General features: G+C 37.4%; 2 protein-coding genes across 2 annotated transcripts; both read right to left on the reverse strand.

Annotated features, from left to right (window-relative positions):
• Positions 1-2,202: 2,202 nt before the first annotated feature.
• LOC103724931 (trace amine-associated receptor 8a) lies at positions 2,203-3,268 on the reverse strand. The gene has a single exon (XM_008822114.1). It carries the CDS (start codon positions 3,236-3,238, stop codon positions 2,204-2,206), a length of 1,035 nt encoding a protein of 344 aa, XP_008820336.1. The 5' UTR covers positions 3,239-3,268; the 3' UTR covers position 2,203.
• Positions 3,269-13,571: 10,303 nt separating this feature from the next.
• On the reverse strand, positions 13,572-14,612 carry LOC103724960 (trace amine-associated receptor 9). Its single transcript, XM_008822140.2, is given in 5 exon segments — positions 13,572-13,670; positions 13,672-14,015; positions 14,018-14,289; positions 14,291-14,519; positions 14,522-14,612. Coding segments are annotated over 5 exon segments (1,035 nt in total).
• Positions 14,613-19,687: the final 5,075 nt, after the last annotated feature.

The following is a 19,687-nucleotide window of genomic DNA, read 5'->3' on the forward strand; positions in this document are numbered from 1 at the left end:
GTGGACAGGGAAATTTCTACAGAGATGCAGCTTATTTTAGAGGGCTACAACTCCTATCCAGCAGGGGACCAGGGATAAACCTGAGAGTCATCCTCATTAGGTGTTGATATCTGAAGTACAAGCTGACTGAAGACTTGGACATGAGGCCATGAACTAGACCCTATGACAGAACTGGCTGAGAGTGGAAGTGGTATCTTCAATGATTTTAGAACTGTGAATGGGCTATGGAGGAGCATGTTTGGAGAAATTCTATGCAATGTTATCTATTACATGGGTAGACACAGGTGATTAATGTGAAAATTATGAAATTAAAAGACAGAAGAAAATTAATGAGTTGTGATAAAAACAAATTTCTTGTAGCTTTGCTCTTTTAATTTTATTTATTTTTATTTAATGTGTATGAGTGTTTTGCCTGCATAAATATAAGTGCATCCATGTCATGCAATGCTGCCCATGGATGCTTGAAGAGGGCAGAGGATCCTCTGGAACTGGAGTTAAGGACAGTTACTGGCCACCATGTGGGTGATGAGACTGGACCTGGGTCCTCTGCAAGAGCTGCAAATGCTCTAAACCACTGAGCCATCTCGCCAGCTCTTGGAGCTTAGCTCTTGCTCTTCAGACTCCAACAGGTACATCTATGGTGCTTAGACATTCACATCCCTTTTCCTTATGAGATAGGTGCATGTTATCTCACAGTATCATGAGAAGTAAAATATTAAAAGATATTTACAGAGAAGCCATATTCACATGTCTTTTAATTTTTTGTTACATCTCTGTGTGTGTGTGTGTGTGTGCGTGTGTGTATACACATGTGTCACTGTGCATGTAGAGGTCAGAGGACAACTTGCAAGTGTCAGTTCTCTCCTACCACACAAGTCCTGGGAATTGAACTCAGATCCTCAGGCTTGGAGGCAAGCACTTAACCTGCTGAGCCATCTTCCCAGCCCTCACCTATCGTTCATTAGAGTATATTCCTACAATTCTTCAAGTTTGTCTCTTCTAATTGTGAATTCCCTACTGTGCATAAGTTATAAGTTAAACCCAAGCTAAACTTCATTATGCATTTGTAAAAATGAGGGGAAAACAACATAGACAGGATTCGGTATCATCTGTATTTTCTGCAATCCATTGACTATCCTGGTATGTATCCTTTGAAGATGAAGATAACTGCAGTTCACGCTAGTTTTAGGGGACAAAAATATGTAGATATCTTGCAGAAGGGAATTAGTTACATACTGTTTAAGGTGACTACAATGTGAATGATCATTGTGCCAGGTTTTTGTGGTAGATTTTTTTCCTTGCTTGCAGAATTTCTGAGAATTAATTATAAGAGCCCAAGGCCAAATTACTGGTCCCATAGTCGTATAAATATATATTTCAAGATCTTGTCCCAAATTGAGAGCAAGAATTTTACCTGTCAACATCCCTCATTCCTGGTAGATACAAACTTTGAAGGAAGTAGGGGGATGTCCCAGAGGAACAGCAAGTAGACAACATCTTAGCTGGTGTCACCAAACCTGGATTACATCTCTAATGTACTGAAAGTTGTCTCCTGAAATTTACATGTTGAAATCCCAAGTCCAAGCACTCCCAGGTTGAAAGAAGTAATTAAATTAAGTACTTAGCATCAGCTTAAAGCCAACATGACAGATGTTCTTGTAAGAAGAAAAGACTAGGACACAGACACACACAGAGGAAGAGCATGAAAAAGGAGATCTGCAAGCTTAGGAGAGTCCCTGGTAGAAAACAACGCTGAGCTGACATCCCTTGACTTTGAATTTCAGCCTCTAGAATTCAGAGAAATGGGCTTCTGTTGTTCAAACTATTCAGCCCATGGTCCTTCGCTGTGGGAACTCTAGCAAACGAATGCCTTCCTACAGAAGAAAAGGAACAGTGGGGGAAGAAGAGCGAGAGCTCGGCACAAACCAGATTAGAAATTTCACACCAAAGATGGCACAAAAAATTTGCAGATTGGAAGACACAAGTGCATGTGCCAAGGGCATGTATAAAACACAGACAGAGATGACATATGTAAACTTTGATTACTCATTACTCAGTGTGACAAATCTCTTTACAATACTTTAACTTGCCCATGACTTTTTTTTCCTCACTCAATTGAAAATTTGCTGTTTCTACAATTCAAAAAGAGTTTATTGGCTTCTTACATTTAATTTCATCCTCATTTACTAAATTTGAAAATATCTTACTCTGAAAACAAACTCATGGTTGATGAATGTCCCTTTAAAACTTCCCCACTTAAAATAAGCTTTATGGCTTTCCTAAACCAAGGATAAAACAAAGCATAAATCAAAGGATTCATGGCTGAGTTGTAATAGGCAATCCAGCAACAAATTTCATAGACATATGCAGGGGTGATGAAGCCCATAAAAGCATCGACCAGTGTGTCAATCGTGTATGGTAACCAGGAGACCATGAATACGACCACCGTGACCCCTAGGGTTTTTGCAGCCTTTCTCTCTCTCTTGGCTACTCTGGCTTTGTAACTCTTTGAGGACAATTCTGCTTTGCTGCTCCCTGTTGTAGTTTCAATTTTTATAGCTTGTTGTTTGGCTATCAGAAAAACCCTACTGTAAAGAATGATCATAACAAGGGTAGGTATGAAGAACAGAAGAAAATCTATCAAAACCCAATCTTGATTGACAACAATTTGACAGCCACCTACACAGCTGAGAGCACTTACTAAGTTTTCCATCCCTTTGGCACTGATCCCTGTGTAGAACACGGCACTGCTGTACACCAGGGGCAAGAACCAGGAGAAGCTGATGCACATTCCTGACGCAGACACTGTGAACTTGGTGGGATAGGCCAGAGGGTCAGTGACAGCGATGTACCTGTCGATGGAGATGAAGCACAGGTGGAAGAGAGAAGAGTAGCAAAACGCCGCATCACAGCAACTGTGAAGGCTGCAAAGTTTGTCTCCAAAGTACCAGCAGCTTTCAATGGACCTGACCATGCTGAAGGGCATCACAGAAATGCCCACCAAAAAGTCAGCGCTGGCCAGAGAGGCGATGAGGAAATTGGCTGGAGAGTGCAGCTGCTTGAAATGAAGAACTGAAATCACCACCAGGAGGTTTCCACACACAGCCAGCACAGCCCCCAAGCCAAAGACTGCATACAGGATGACCCGGACCCCAGGAGAGTAGGGAGTTTTAATGCAAGATCCATTCACATCCTCATAGCAGAACTGCAGGGTTGTTTGGGAAACGTTGCTGGCCATGGTACTGCTGACTGATGCTTGCTGGATTCCTGTTCTTAGAGACAAGAACAACAATTTTGAATTCTGAAATTTTAAAGAATGAAACCTTATATTTTGAGAATTAATTTTCAGTGTTACCCAGGTTATATTCCTTTTTTATTTTAATTTCAAAAGCAAAAATATAAGCCAGGAAAATGTTTCTATAACTATAATTAACATGTGTCTTTACTCCAGGTCTATGAAATATAACCTTAAACTATCTTTGTATGTCAAATATGTCAACTATGAAAACTATGTCCAGGGAACACATTACCTAAATAATTGAAGAAAAACAATTTAAGTTATATTTTGAAAACTGAAATAAAAAAAATCATACTATCTATGCAAGCACCTACTTGAAAGTGTTGCTTTGGATCATATCCTTTTAGGTATAATGAAGAATAAAAATAAATTTGAAATTCATAACATCATTTTGTAACTATAATCACCTAATAAATTTCTAGATATTTCTAAACTTCATAATTAATCACAATCAAGTGTTCTATGAGTTTTTATCAGTCCAGAAATCTCATTATCTGAATAATTCAGAAAATTTTACTTATACCTGTTTGTTTACCACTGTGGAGGTCTTCATCACAAAAGATAATCACATATGAATAATTATTAGAGATGTAAGCTTTTAAGGGTTTCTACCTCTTAGGATTATTAGACAGCTAGCCAACCGATTTCACCCATTTAACTCTTCACAAGCAGTCCCTATAGTATGAGGTGTGACTCATGAAAGGAAACTTAGTTTTGATAATTATGACTACTAAGTTTTTCTCTGAAGCTGCTTTCTTTGTGCTGTGTCACATGCTTCTCATGTGCACACCCAGATTTCTTTTAGTTCAATACTCCTCAAATTGCCCACCCAGTATTTGAAAAAAATGTAGTATATTACCTATTCATAAATCAGTGTTCATATTTTATAAGGCTCAGGACAAAATGAAAATAAACAAAGGAAACATACTTATTAAAAAATATGAGGAAAAACCATGAAAAGTCTAAATCATGAAGCTTTCTCTTATGTTGTATGGTCTCTCTTGACCTGTCTTGGAGTTCTAGATTTGCTGTGTGATGTCCCACTTCCTTAGGTACAAATCTGTTTACACAGGGTACATGAAAAGCCTCACAGATGTCTACATGTTCTGCCCCAAAACTTAGCATTCATGTGGTTCAGTCATTGCCATGTTCAATTATTGTTAGCAGGTGAATCAATATTCCATGGCCATGATGGGCAAGGAAGTTGAGTCAGGCATCTGTTTTCTCATGAACCTGAAGCTTCACCCAAAGGTCCATATGAACTCTAAGGATTTTTAAACACCAAACCAGAAAGGACATGGACTGATGGAGGGGGTAAGGGGCTTGCCAAGTTATTCATGACAGTGTTCTGAACCAATCTACCTAGGATGAGGATATAGACTATGCCTAGTGCTAAGACTTACCAGGAACACTTCCAGACCTATGTAATGGTGATAATGGATGGCAGGGTAGTTAGGGTAGAGAGATAATCCTGATGAGGCTCAGGGTACCAGGAGAGTTAGGAAGCAGGTGGTTGGTTGAGTCTATCAAAAAAAGAAAAATAGGATTTGTATGATATAGGACCATAGGTGATTCAAGGTTTCAACATGTAATATAACCCATTTTCCCTATAGACACTATTGAATGCTACTGAAATGAAAACTACTCAATTATTCTTTTGTTTGTTTTCCTTTTTTGTTTGTTTTTGAGGCAGTGTCTCACTATGCAGTCCTGGATGGCCTGGAACTCACTATGTAGAATAGTTTGAACTTGAACTCAGAAAGATCTGCCTACCAAGTGCTGGAATTAAGGCATGTACCACCACATCTAATATGAAAATTATTCTTTAGAAAGATAAAAAGCAACCAAGCTATATAAACAATGTAAACAGAACCAAAATTAAGTTAAACAAAAGCAGAATAGAAGTTCCTACTGGATACATAACCAACAAAAAGATCATCCACACACCCAAATGGCAGTGCAAAAGCACAAATAGTATAAAAACCCAGAGAATATATCCCTAACAAAAACTACAGAAGTGCACTACAAGGAGAACCATCCTGTGAAGCTCCAGAATATAGAATTTAAAAGAAAAATCACAAACATGGTTAAAGAACTTAAAGAAAAACAGACAAACAACTCAAAGAACTTAGAGAGGAAAGGCATAAACTTATGATGGAAGCCCAAGAATATAAAAATGTGGCTTAATGAAATATCAAAACAATCCATGACTTGAAAAGAGAATTCACAAAAGAGATATAAATAGTGAAGAAAACCCAAACAGAAATGAAAATGGGATTGAAAAACTCAATGAACAATTAGAAACAACAGGGGAAAACCTCACAAGTAGAATGAATGAAATGGAAAACAGAATATCAAGACTGGATGGTAAAGTTGAAGATCTGGACTCCTTAAGCAAGGACAATATAAAATTTAAAAAAAAAACCCCACAGGAATGGATTAGTCAGGAAATGTGGGACAACATAAAAAGACCAAATCTATAAATTACAGGCACTCAGGAAGGAGAAGAATCTCAGGCCAATGACACTAAACAAATCCTCAACAGGATTATGGAAAGAAACTTCCCTAAATTGAGGAAAGACTTACCTATAGAGATTCAAGAAGCACAGAGAACACCAATTAGACATGACCAGAACAGAAACTCCCTATGGCATATCACAGTAAAAACAGTAAATAAACAGAACAAAGAGAGGCTACTGATAGCTCCTAGAGAAAAACAACAAGTTACATATAAAGGAAAACACATCAGAATTACAAATGACTTCTCAATACAAACTATGAAAGCCAGAAGAGCATGAACTAAAGTATTCCCAGTTCTAAAAGATCATGGATACCAACTCTGAATATTTTATCCAGAAAAACTATCTATCATGATTGGAAAGGAACAGAAAATTTTTCATGACATGAATAGACTGAAAGAATTCATGTCCACCAAATCAGCTCTACGGAGAATACTCAAAGCAATACAAAGGACCAAAAAAAGGAATAAGTATACCCAAGAAGCTAAAGAAAGAAAAAAAAGGTGTAATATCTGAAACACAAGAGGGCTATGAACACAAAGAAATTAAATTGACAGTATCCAATACACATCTTCCAGTAATAACACTAAATATCAACGGCTTCAATTCCCCTGTCAAAAGACATCGTTAATGGAATGGATCAAGAAAGAAAACCCATCTTCTTGTCTTCAAGAAGCTCATCTCACCTTCAAGGATAGACACTACCTTAGGGTGAAAGAATGGAAAAAATTATTACAGGCAAATGGCCCTAAGAAGCAAGCAGGTGTTGCAATTCTAATATTTGACAAAATAGACTTCAGATTAAAACTAATAAGAAGAGATAAAGAAGATTGGTTCTTTCTAATCAAAAGAACTACTGACCAAGAAGACATTGCAATAATGAACATGTATGTACCAAACTATGGAGGACCCAATTTCATACAAACAGTATATCAGGACTATAAAACAGATTAATCCCAACTCAATAATAGTAGGGAACTTTAATAGACAGGTCAACTGGACAAAAAATAAACAGAGACATATGAATTAAATTATATATTACATGAAATGGACCTAACAGACATTTACAGAATATTTCACCCAAGGACCAAAGAATATACTTTCTACTCAGAAGCCCATGGAAGTGTTCCTAAAATTGACCACATTCTGGGCCAAAAAAAGCTCAACAATTACAAAAAACTGAAATAATTCCATGCATTCTATCAGACCACAGTACAATAAAGTTTATAATCAACAGCAAAAGAAGGAGGTTAAATAACACACTCCTGAATGATGAACAGGTCAAAGAAGAAATTAAGAAAGAAATAAAAGTATTCCTGGAACTAAATGAAAATGAGAAAACAACACAACAAATCTCCAGAACACCTTAAAAGCAGTACTAAGAGGGAAGTTTATAGGTATTTGTGCTTACATTAAAAATTCAGAAAAAACACATGTAAATGATTTAACAGTACAACTCAAGACTCTGGAAATGCATTAACAAACCAACCACAAACCTAGTAGATGAGAAGAAATAACAAAAATCAGAACAGAAATCAATGAAATAGAAACAAAGAAAACAATACAAAAAAAAAATCAATGAATCCAAGACCTAGTTCTTTGAAAGGTTGATTTTTGCTGTTATGATAAACACCATGACCAAAGCAACTTGGGAAGGAAATGGTTTGTTTGATTTATTTTGCCTTACAGCTTACAGTCCAATATGGAGGGGAGCCAGGGCAGGAACTCAGGGAAGGAACTTGGAGGCAGGAACTGAGGCACAATCCATGGAGGAACACTGCTTACTGGCTTGCTTTCCCTGGCTTGCTCAGCTGCTTCTTCTATACAGTCCAGGCCCTCCCGCCCAGGGATGGTACTGCCCTCAGTTAGCTGGGCCCTCCATCAACCAGCAATTAAGAAAATGCCTTGCAGACAGGCCCACAGGCCAATCTGGTTGGGGTCAATTTCAGTTGATATTCTCTCTTCCCAGGCATGTCAGGTTGACAACTGAAGGTCTCTAGCACATCTTTATTCTGTACATTTGGATTTCTGTTATCTTTGATGGAGACTTAGATTTATGCTTCTGTCTGAAAACTTTGCTTTTAAACTAATTTTATTGAACATGTTTTAAAACTATCTCAAATAGAACATCTTTATGAACATTTTCCTACAGAGAACACCCATAAATTATGATACAAATTATGTTTAGTGGCTTCTTTATCACCTTTCAGTTATGAACATCCATAGGTCCATTTTTCTCTGTGGTGTTTCTGCACAGAACTTCAATAAGAACATCCATTTTGATCTCTGTTTTATAAATAAGAAAACACCTACACAAATAAGTGATTTAATCAAAGTAGAAGCCAATGGATGATGGAGATGCATTAATCCTGGCTCAAGGGGTATGCTCTCAACCTTTAGCTTGTGCAGTCTTTTCAGATAGAAGAAACTTCTCAAAACTAATCTTGCCTGTGTACAGTCCTCACAGTCTCTGAAGTATCAGCTCATGTATTCTCAATTCATGTTAGGAGATTCAATGTTTAAAAAGCTCTCATGAGCTATCATCTCTCATTAAGTACAAAATTATATTAAACACACCTTTTCAATAAACTAAAGATAGACATTCTCCAAACAATGATTACTAAAAATTTTATATTTTAAAAATGATAAAAGTGGTAGAATTTTTAAAGATGAATAGACCTTTACGAGGTTGGTCAAAATAAAGAATAGGTCATATATTTTCTTTAAAAATATCTTCAGGGGCTTAAAATTTTCAAGGCACTACATCAGATATTTCAATGGCATAGCCAAAGCATTACCAGCAAATACATACCACAGCAATTTAGTATTTTCTGAAAACATCAAATTTCTTGATTTATAAAGAACAGAAACATATCTATATAAAAAAAGAAAATATTTTTAAACTATTGCTTAAATATTATAAGAAACTGGGTTTGAAAATGTGGTGATTAGAGGAGAAAATCAGGGAAATGCAAGGTCAAAAGAATTAAGTAGCAAGTCCAAAGGAGCAACAGGTCCAGAGAGCTGATATACAAAGTCAGGAGCCTTGTCAGTACAATTATACTTTTCTAGAAACCTTTAATAAATAGCTAGATATCAGGCATCTTGTAGCAAAAATATCTGTGAGATGATACATTGATTTGTGTCATTAATGTGTGTGTATTTATGAGTGCATATATAGATTTCTATAACATATATATCCATATCACCTAAAGTAAAGAAATAAACTTTATTCTAACATAAATCAATAGCAAAAATAAAAGGGAATATTGAAGATAGAATGAGTTTTCAGAGTATCTGAGAACATGTATGTTTCCTTTAATTGTTCATTTTAAAATAATTTAACTTTGAAATTCATGTGTCTAGTGTTTCTTTTTTTAATATAAATGCAGAAAGAAATACAATTTTAAAAAATCCTTTGAGAGTTTTATACAATGTATTTTGATCACATTCTCCCTCTTCCAACTCTTCCCAGACCCACAATTCTTGAAGGCTGACCTTTACATGTGTACAGTGTGCCAAAAATAAAGAGCAAATCTGTAAGTCAAGGACATTAGAGCTAAGTAGAAAAAATATAGCATGTTAGCAAACAAGCTTCAAAAACCAGGGGGATTGTGAAACCCAATTAAGCATCTATTTTGACTTCAGTAATAAATGAATAAACTCCATTATAGAAATGCCCAGTCACATTGGGAGTTCCTAGAGAGGAACTAGGTGTTAATGGAGATTTATTATTTACTTAGTTAATATTTATTTATTTATTTATTCATTCTTGGCAATATTGGGGATAAGACATATGGACTCACACATGCACTCCATCACTGATCTATACCCTTAGCCCATTATTATGTCTTTATTATTGTCTTTGTAAGTTGTTATTGATGGATTACTCACAACCTTACCACTAAATGATTAGTAAAGTTGCTGTACTTTTGACCAATGCTGAGGTAACTGTCTGCTGTTTTTTATAATATGCAGTGGTCACTTTTAAATAGTTTTTAAATATGTTGATGTTTACATACTTTAGTTGTTATTTTAGTATCAACTTGAGAAAAGGTGGACAAAAACCATGATGAATTAAGGAATGCTTTTAAACAGATTTCTATTTTATCAATAAAAGTAAATATATATTTTGATAAAAGTGCATATATATGAGAGACATATTTTCAAAGCTACATCTAGGGCATTAATTGTTAATTACTCCTATGTAACAGTTCTAGAGCTTCCTGTTAGCTGCAGCAAACAATTCAAAATCCACAGCTCTTCAAGTTGTGAGACCAAGCTCAGTTATATGTCCCAGAATTGAAACTGACTTTGTAGTCAGTGTTGCAGAATGTGGTTCAGTTTCTTTTCCAGGGGATCTAGCTCCAAACATACTGACAACACCATAGGGACATGATATACAACTATCACAAGAGTTTTATAGTTGATTTCTAAGAATCAGCAAGTCAATGGAGAGAGGGTATGCGGTCACCACCAACAGCGGCTGCTCCTTCATTCTCACTGGAGTTGAGGCTGCTCCTCCTCTTGCCCTGGGCTGTGGCCACTCTTCTGCCTGTCCTGGGCTGAGACAGCTCTTCTGCCCACCCGGTGCTGTCTTCTGTCATCGCTGCTTCTGGTTGGTCCTGGACCCCAGGGCTAGTGAGGAGACTCTTTCAGCAGAGCCACATTCAGAGACAGGAGACCAGATTCAGTGACAGAGGTCTGCTTTATTGTAGGAAGGCACAAGCTTATATAGGGGTGGTGGTCCAATCACAGCACAGCAAGTAGGATACTTTATTAGCATAACAGGTTTAGCGTCCTATCACAGTACAGCAAGTAGGATACCTTATTAGCATAACAGACTTAGCATCCTATTAGCATAAATATTTAACATCCTATCACAGAATAGCTGGTAGGATGCCTAATTCAGCATATTGGGTTTCAGATTATAGAGCCTGGATTCCTGGAAACCACAAGACCTTGACTGTTGCAATATCTAAGTGTTGCAATTTGGAATTCCAAGGGTGGTGATTAGGGAGTGGAGAGCTCTAGGCATCAGTCTCATGATCTGCCCATGGGAGCAAATGCCACAAGGCATTCCTTGTGGCTCCAGCGGTCAGGCCATTGCCTCGGGCCTGCTGTTTAGCTGTCAATAAGACTTTCACCCTAGGCTCAAGCCTGTCTCCCACAAGGGTGGAGCTGTATTTACCATCTAGTTGATATTGAAGAAATAAGCAAGAATTTTTCACCAGAAGACTTCCTTTGTGGGAGGATACAAAGACAGCTCAGGGATCATTGTGGAGGAGGGAACAGAAAGAGTGTAAGAGCCAGGGTTGGTGCATGAGCATAAGGAAGCGGAGGCTTTCAGGCCACTGGGAACTAGTTCATATGAACTTGTAGCAATGCTGACAGTATGCACAAGACCCATGCCTTCTCAATCAGACAAAAATCCAGCATAGAAAAAGAGAAATGGGCAGCAGGCCCAAGCCCTAGCCAAGGAACTATTGGCAAATGATTTCTGCGGAGTGAGGGAGAGAAGATCTTTTTTAAGGGAGTAATTACAGACAGGCTGACCAAACTCCAGTGGATGAACTTGCATGGAGGGACACCTGGATAGAAATGTTGACCAGATAGGACTTAACACATATGATAGAATACCTGAAATCTGGTGGGGAGAGGGTCATTTGAATTTTGATTAAGATGTATTATATGAAAGAACAAAAATTCAATAAAAATGTTAAAAATAAAAAATGAGTAAGTTGATTAGAAGTGTATTCTCTACTCACTGATGTTGGTAAGAACTTGAAAGCACCACTGGTCAAGATTTAGTATTTTGATATTCTTCTCTACAATATAAAAAACTGAACTAAAAGTGAGCAGCGCAGTATAGATTTTTCAGTTCCTTCATGTTATTTTCCTTATTGTTTATAAGTGTCAATATAAGTGTTCATTTGCAACTGAAGGAAAGAACATGTTTGTATAAAGACATTTGACTCAATACCCAGGGACACAAGCTTTGAGTCACTTCTTAAGGAATGAGAGTATGAGAGTTTAGCAGTGATCATTTGACAAACAATCAGCAGAACTGCATCTTCTCATTGTTTCCTGAACCACAAACGTGCTTTCTGCTGTGGAGATTCGTATTCCTTTTGTCCTCATTCATCTTTTCCCCCCTAAATGCTCATAGCTCTATTTAAAGTACATTAGTACAGATATGATACAGCTTAATCTTTCTACAAAGCACTTACAAACTGGCTCATCTATAAAATATGTAGCAGAAACTGTTTATGGAACTGTTTACTCAGTATTCTGTCATTTCATGCAATAACCTTACTACAGAATTGTTTGCATCATTAGCTCCTGCAGCAAAGATTTAAGGCAGTAGCTCAAACACCTGATAAAGTAAATTTCCATACCATTAGTCGTTTCAGAGTTTCACTGTATCTTGATGCATCCATCATCTATTTTTTTTTCTGTCTTTTTGAAACAGGATCTCCCTGTAGCCCCAGCTGTCCTGGAACTCACTATGTAGACCAGGCTGGCCTTGAACTCACAGAGATCCTCCTGCCTCTGCCTCCCAAGTGCTGGGATTAAAGGCATACACCACAACATCCAGCTCCAACATCTATTTTTTAAATATTTTATTTATTATTCTTCTTTATTTTATGTATATGAGTGTATTGCCTGCATATATGTGAGTGCACCTTTGTCCTGCATTGTCACAGAGGTCAGAAGAGGGCGTTGGATTCCCCTGGAACTGGAGTTAAGGACAGTTCATCCATGTGGGTGCTGGGAATCAAACCCACAGTCAGTGCTCTTAACCACTGAGCCATCTCTTCAGCCCTCAACATCTATTTTTATTAAAATTCATGTTGCTTAAGAAATGTATAACTGACGAGAAAACTGGACCTATTCTTAGAGTAGATACCTGTTTGAGTATTTGCTGTATTAAGCAACCTTTGATTTTATTTTTTATGTTTTCAGTGCTAAATGCCATGCATAGTTCTAAGAAATAACTCAAAGATTCAAGCATGCTCATTTGAATTGGCTTTTATAACAAAAAAATTTTTATTTTACTTCAAATTACTAAATATGTAGAGAGACTATCTTTTATTCATATGCATGTCCCTCAATAATAAATCAGTTTCTCCAAAAGTAATATGTGAGTAGTACAATCACTAAATGTGCTCCATTTGAACACGGTTTATAAAACAAGGAGGGAGAGCTGGAGGGTTCAGGAAACACAAGCCTTCAAATGTTATTCAAATGATCTTCAGTCACTGACAAGTTCTATATTCCAGCTCACTGGTTAAAGATAAAAGTTCCAAGAATTTATAATCTTCTATTTACTTCTCAAGAAGGTTATACTTTAAACAAGGCTTTTGACAGAGAACCCATCTCCCATGTTCACAGGACCTTCTTCCCCCCTGTGTGTTTTCAACGACTGAACTCTCATCATGAGTAGGAGACAAACTGCAGTGCTTCAAATTATTTGAAGAAAAAAGGAATAGTTTCAGAGAAAAGCTAGAAAATTAAAAAAAAAAAAACCCACCAAAGAGCTCACTGTATGGATAGGAATCTGCAGATCTGATCGTGTGTCACTAACTCCTAAAACATGCAAAAACACATGAAGAAGAAAAACCGCTTCAGAGCAATTGTTGAAAGTTGATCCTATTTGGCGAATGATTCTACTGACTTCCCTAGATCCAAATGTTTATTTTTGCATCTGACCTTCCTCCCAAGTCAGCTTTGAAATCTATGCAGTTATCTTTTTAACCTACATCTGCTTTTTCAGAGAATAAATTAGTTGTTGATGAATCACTCCTTAGGATTCTGCCACTCACAATAAGTTTTATTGCCTTCTGAAACCATGGAATTAAAAAAAAAAGCATATATCAAAGGGTTCATGGTTGAATTGCAATAAACACACCACACTAATATTTCATAGACATATGGGGGCTTTATGACATTCATACATGCATCTATCACTGTATCAATAATGTATGGCAGCCAAGACACCAGAAACACAGCCATGGCAATCCCCAAAATTTCGACAGCCTTCTCTCTTTTGGCTACTCTTTCCTTATAGCTCTCTGAGGAGGGCTGAGCTTGGTTGGCTGTGCTTTCTATCTTCCTAGCCTGGTACTTAGCCACCAAAAATATCTTACTGTGTATAAACACCATGGCAACAGTGGGCAGGAAGAATAAAGAAAACAAAGTAAAACCCACTGTTGATTCAATGGCGCCTGACAGCCTCCCACACAAGTCAGAGCAACAACCAATTCCTCAATCCCTTCTTCATTGGCTCCATTACAAAAGATAGAAAAGCTGTATGCCACAGAACAGAATCAAATGAGAGCAATGCATAGTCCTGAAACCAACACAGTGAACTTGGTCGGATAGGTCAATGGATCAGTAACTGCAGTGTATCTATCAATGGAGATGCAGCACAAATGAAATAGAGACAGGAAAAAGAAGGAGGCGTCCAAACGCGTGGAACTTACAGAAATTCTCCCCAAAGTACCAGTGGCTCTCCACAGACCTCACTGTGCTGAAGGGCATCACAATCACTCCCACCAAGAAGTCAGAACAGACCAGGGACACCACCAGAAAGTTTGTTGGTGTGTGCAACTGTTTGAAGTGAAAGATAACAACAATGACTAGTAAGTTTCCAAACACAGCCAGCACAGCCCCCAAACCAAGGACTGCATAGAGGATGGCTCCGGCCCTGGTGAATAGAGGGTTTTAATGCAGGATTTGTTCACACTCTCATAGCAGAGCTCCACGGCTTCCACTGGGGAAAACTTGTTCATCCTTGCCTTCTTGCTTTAATGACTTGAAAGTTCCTAGATTTCCATTGCAGCAACCTAAAACAAACAAAAACTCTCAACTTCAAAAGCTTTAGGGAGAAAAAAAATCTCCAAGTGAAACCGAAGAAACTTTTATACTCATTATTTTATGTGCTGTCTATAACCTTTCTACAGACTTTCCCAAAGCACTCTAAAGTCTTTAATAGAATGGGAACTTGCTGCAGAAGCCATTTAAAAATGCATTACTAAATAAATGACCAGACATGTACATACTGTAATGTATACATTACAAAGTATAATTTGTTAATCATTAGAAAAGCCTTTCTTCCGTGGGTGTCATCTTACCTTTGGAAAAATCTCATGGGTAGCCACCTGAATTGAGCAGCAGTTACGCTTCCAAAACCTGAGCTTTATTCACCTAGTTAACTCCCCTGAGTGGCTACTTCAGCGGCAATGACAAACTAGCTTTGATTTTTTTTTTTGAAAACAGAAAAAATAAATTACATATCCTTCAAAGTATAATCTCAAAATCCCCACAGTACAGAGCGTGAAGATGGGAGAAAAGCTTAGAAGAGCATTGAAGATACTTTAGGAATGTACTTCTTTTAGAATCTTTTTTCTGTTTCCTTTCTTTTCAACATATTTTTTCCTGAATATTTGTGCATCACATACATTTTAACCATATTTAGGGTTCCCCTATCTGCACACCCTCACCCATAGCCTGCCCATAGGATTTCATGCATTTTGTCATAAATGTTACAGCCTATAAAATCAAGTTTGTATACTCAGATATCCTCAAGTGTGAGTTCACTCACTGCAACCTGGTCAGTCTATCTAGTGCCACTCCCTTAAGGAAGACCAACTCTCCCTCACCCAGCAGTGACCAACTGCCAATAATTCCTCACTAAGGTTGGGACCTCCTGCCCATTTCCCCAGTTCTATCCTGGGTTTTTGTATCATTGAGTTTACATGTATCTTTTGTGTTTCCTTCTTTTAACTCTTGATGATTTGGACAGCTTGAAGTGATTTGGAGAACTATTATCAAACTAATACTCAGATAATTAGTATAAAAATATTCAGACAAAAAAGTTTTCTAAAATCATTAAGAATTTATTGACTTCTTATTTAATAACTCACCTAACACATCACCTTTCTATTCTGAACTAGGAAGTTTAGTTTTAAACCCACTACAGGAGGGAGAGAGCAACAACTGGGGTAGGCTGGAGTGTTGTTTGCACATTTGTTGAGTCCTTTGAAATGTACATTCATGCTGTTATTCAAGGCTCAAATGGTTCCTGTAGGTGTTTGAATTTGTTTTTAGAGGAGACATATGATCTAAAGAAGGTTTCCAGAGTTCACCTAACAAGTAAATGTTTAATTTTTACTTTGTTTAACCATTAAAAAAATACAACCTTGCATCTAATTATTAATCTCTAACCTAGAGAATAGACTCTACTTCATGTCATTTACTCCATGACATATGTCTGGACTCTGTTGAAAATTCAGGATCCTATAAAATGGTATATGTACATGTACAGGGTATGTATCTTTTGTTTTTACATTTTCCAAGTAGTGGATTTCCCTCGTCTGCAGGTTTTAAAGGGTGTGTCTGTTATTTCAAGTTTCAGAATTCATTTTGTTGACTTTGGTTTCCTAAGTTTTCCCTGGTTTGATGTCTCAGAATTTGCTATCCTCTTTGCAGTATCCCCAGTAACTCCTGGGGTACCCCAGATGGTAAATGCATGTGTTGACAGATCCATGTGACCAATAAAGTCACATGATGGCATATTCTCTGCTTCTATGACCACTCTCCTGATAAAGTACAACCATGTCCTACTTTATTCCTTTATTCTCAGGACAGCAAAAGGAATTTCACCCCAGGTGGTGCCCTGCCTTAAAGTTCTGAATGCCTTTGTAAAGAGGCATTCTTGGAAAGCTACTTCACTAGTCTCCAAGTAAAGATGCTGTTGTGCAATGGAGAGTAACCCCCTTCCTCAGTGCATCATACTTAAGCACTAGAATAGCAGCCATCAATCTCAACAATGTCTTAACTCTTGCCCTTTCCTAGAAGCAAAGACACTTGGGTAACAAGGAACACTCCTTGGACTCATACCTTACTGTTTAATGATGTTTTTCACCCATGAGAAGAACAGGGTTTCTCAAAGAAATGTTTGTTCCAGCAATGAGATAGGTGAAGAGGTAGACACAATCAAACTCACTTTTATGCCAGAAACTAAAGGAGGTATTTTTCTTAATGTCAAGGAATTTCACAAGGCCCCTATTGCCAGCGTGAATGACTCCTAGTATAAAAATCTTGAACAACCTGAGTATCAAAATAATAATGGAAAAATAAAAATTATAAATTCTGAAACATGAGAGTCAGCTTGGCCAAAATAATTGTAGATAGATAGATATGGGTATGTAGATTATTATGATAGATAAGTAGGTAGATAGATGATAAACACCAGCCTAATAAAATAAGAAAATTATGGAACTTATTTCTGTCTGTAACATTTGAAATTTAGTTTAATCAACATCATATAACTGTTTTCTACAGACAGAAGTGGTTCATTAGGAAAAAGACAGCTGTGGTAATACTGCCATCCATCATTTACAAGCTATAACAATAGTCAATAGCTGTTTAACTTCTTTTAATTACTTTTCATGATGCTGGAAGTTCTCAGTAAACAATTATTGTCAAAGTGCTCTGGAGATATTTTGTATGCATACCTAAAAGGTTAATTTTAAAAAGAACTGTCTGGAAAGTACATTTTTTAACTGTCAAGAGTAATTTAGAATATTTTTCATGAACATTGTACATAGTAGCACATCACACCTGTAACACAATGAACTCTTGTAGAGCACAGAGCACTGGAAGGAAGGTATAGGAAAGTGGAGATGTGAACTATGCAGCAAATGATTCAGAAGGAAACATCTGTGGAGTAAATAGTTCTGAGGGAGCAATCAGAGATCCACACAACACAGTGGGGCCTTAGCTACCAAAAAAGTTGTCTGCCAAGTTTTGAATCCATATTGTTAAACTCTTTTTGTGTGTACTTAATAATCCTTAATGATTCCCTAGAATATTCTTGGACAAATTATGAAGCTTTAGAGCAGAGCAAACACCATTTAGTGTTCTTTGTTTAATAAATATTTTATCATATATAAACTCCTCCACCCTATGTTGAAACCCATCACCCTGATTTTATGTTCCCTATTATTGTTTTTAAGGGCCTACCAGGTCTAATCTGTGATCTCCTAATGCTCCTGGGTGTGGGTCCATCCCCTGAATCTTGGTCAACCTACCTAGTTCATACCCATAAAAAAAGACTGACTCTCCCTCTCCTAGCAGCTATCAATGGTCAATAGTTCTTCAGCTCGGAATAGAGCTTCTTGCCCACCTGATCCTTCTGCCTCTACCTCCCAAGTGCTATTATCACAGGTATGTATGTCCCTCTGCATACTTTTTAAGAAATGAAGTTTGTAGGATGGAGAGATGGCTCAGTGTTTAAGGCACTGGCTGCTCCCACGGAGGACTCAGGTTCAGTTCCCAGCACCCACATGGTGGCTAACAACCATCTGTAATTTCAGTTCTGGGGAATCAGATGACTTCTGTGGTCTTTGCACAACACGCGTGCACTTACATACATGCAGGCAAGATATTCATACACATAAAATAAAAAATTAAATTAAAATAGTTTTCTGCTAGTTCCAGCATTTTTGCTATCTGAGATGGTCTCAATTTATTTTCTTGGGCATTGGTCTCATTTTCCTGAGATTTAGTTTATAGGCATTATGACTATTATACTATACTATACTCTGAATTCTGCTGTTTTCTTTGGTATTTTTAATCTTTTTCACTTTACTAAACTCTGTTTTGGGTGCCAGCTTCTCTTAATTTAGATCTGCTGTCTTGACCAAGAGTATCTAATTTGTTTGATATATGTGCCACTCAGATATTTTCAAATCTAAATGCATTCCCCCAAATTCTTATATTGAAAATGAATAACCAGTATCATAGTATTAATAGGTGGAGCCTTCAGGAAACAATTTAGTGACCTTACAAAAGAAGTTCCAGAAAGCTGTTCTCCTCTGTCAGATGAAGATGGGGTGCAAGATACATCTACGAAATACAATATGGCCTAACCATACACTGCAGCTGTTGACAACTTGCTCTTGAATTTTTCAGCCTCTGGTATTACAAAAAATAAATTTCTATTGTTTAAAAATTATTCAGCATAAAATTATTCTTGTTGTGGCCTAAATAGACTCAGCCAGGTGTCAGAGCTGTAGGCAAACAGAATTTGGGGATTCCCAATCTGAATTTTCTGAGAATTCTTTCACTCTCTCCAATGAGTACAATTAGCTTGTGTTCACTTTGTGGGTTCTCTGGAACAAAATGTCTGCATTTTCTGACAAATTTCCCTGACAACCTGTATGTCATGCTAACTAAGTCAGGCCCCAAGCTGACAACAAGGGAACTAGGAGCTCTCTTCCTTCAAACATGCCTTTCCCACCAAAGCCTGCTTGCTGTGTTCATTCCCCAGTGCTTCTGATAGCTGCCTTTGATAATATCCAAACATAAACTGTCTATATGAAGGAGTCAGTCCTGCTAGATCTTACTCAATAATTAGCAGAAACCTGCCAGGCATGTATTACATTCCTAACTACCATCCTTATTCTCTGATCTTGATTTTATTGTTGCAAGCTACTCTTATTCTATGGCTGCAATTCACACTTGTTTGAAACTCTCTATGGTTATTAATCAAAATTGCTTAAATATGCTTTATGTGGCTGGGCATGATGGTGTACACCTTTAATCACAGCACTTGGGAGGCAGAGGCAGGCAGATCTCTATGAGTTCAAGGCCAACCTGGTCTACATAGTGAGTTCCAGGCCAGCTGGGGCTACAGAGAGACTCTGTCTCAAAAAGACCAAAAAAATACTTTATGTTCTCTATGTTGAGTTCTTTCTTGACTCAGTTTCTGTGTGTGTTCACCTTGCTCATCTTCTTTTATTAATTGCCCCAACTATCTAGAATCACATAGTTGGGATTTATATCCATTTCTAACCCATGC

Source organism: Nannospalax galili, unplaced genomic scaffold (assembly GCF_000622305.1).
Source record: "Nannospalax galili isolate Female #2095 unplaced genomic scaffold, S.galili_v1.0 scaffold186, whole genome shotgun sequence".
Taxonomy (NCBI): Eukaryota; Metazoa; Chordata; class Mammalia; order Rodentia; family Spalacidae; genus Nannospalax; species Nannospalax galili.

Bases quoted from the DNA above. Each gene is read 5' to 3' on its own strand.
- LOC103724931 (XM_008822114.1), bottom strand. From the start codon at position 3,238: ATGGCCAGCAACGTTTCCCAAACAACCCTGCAGTTCTGCTATGAGGAT.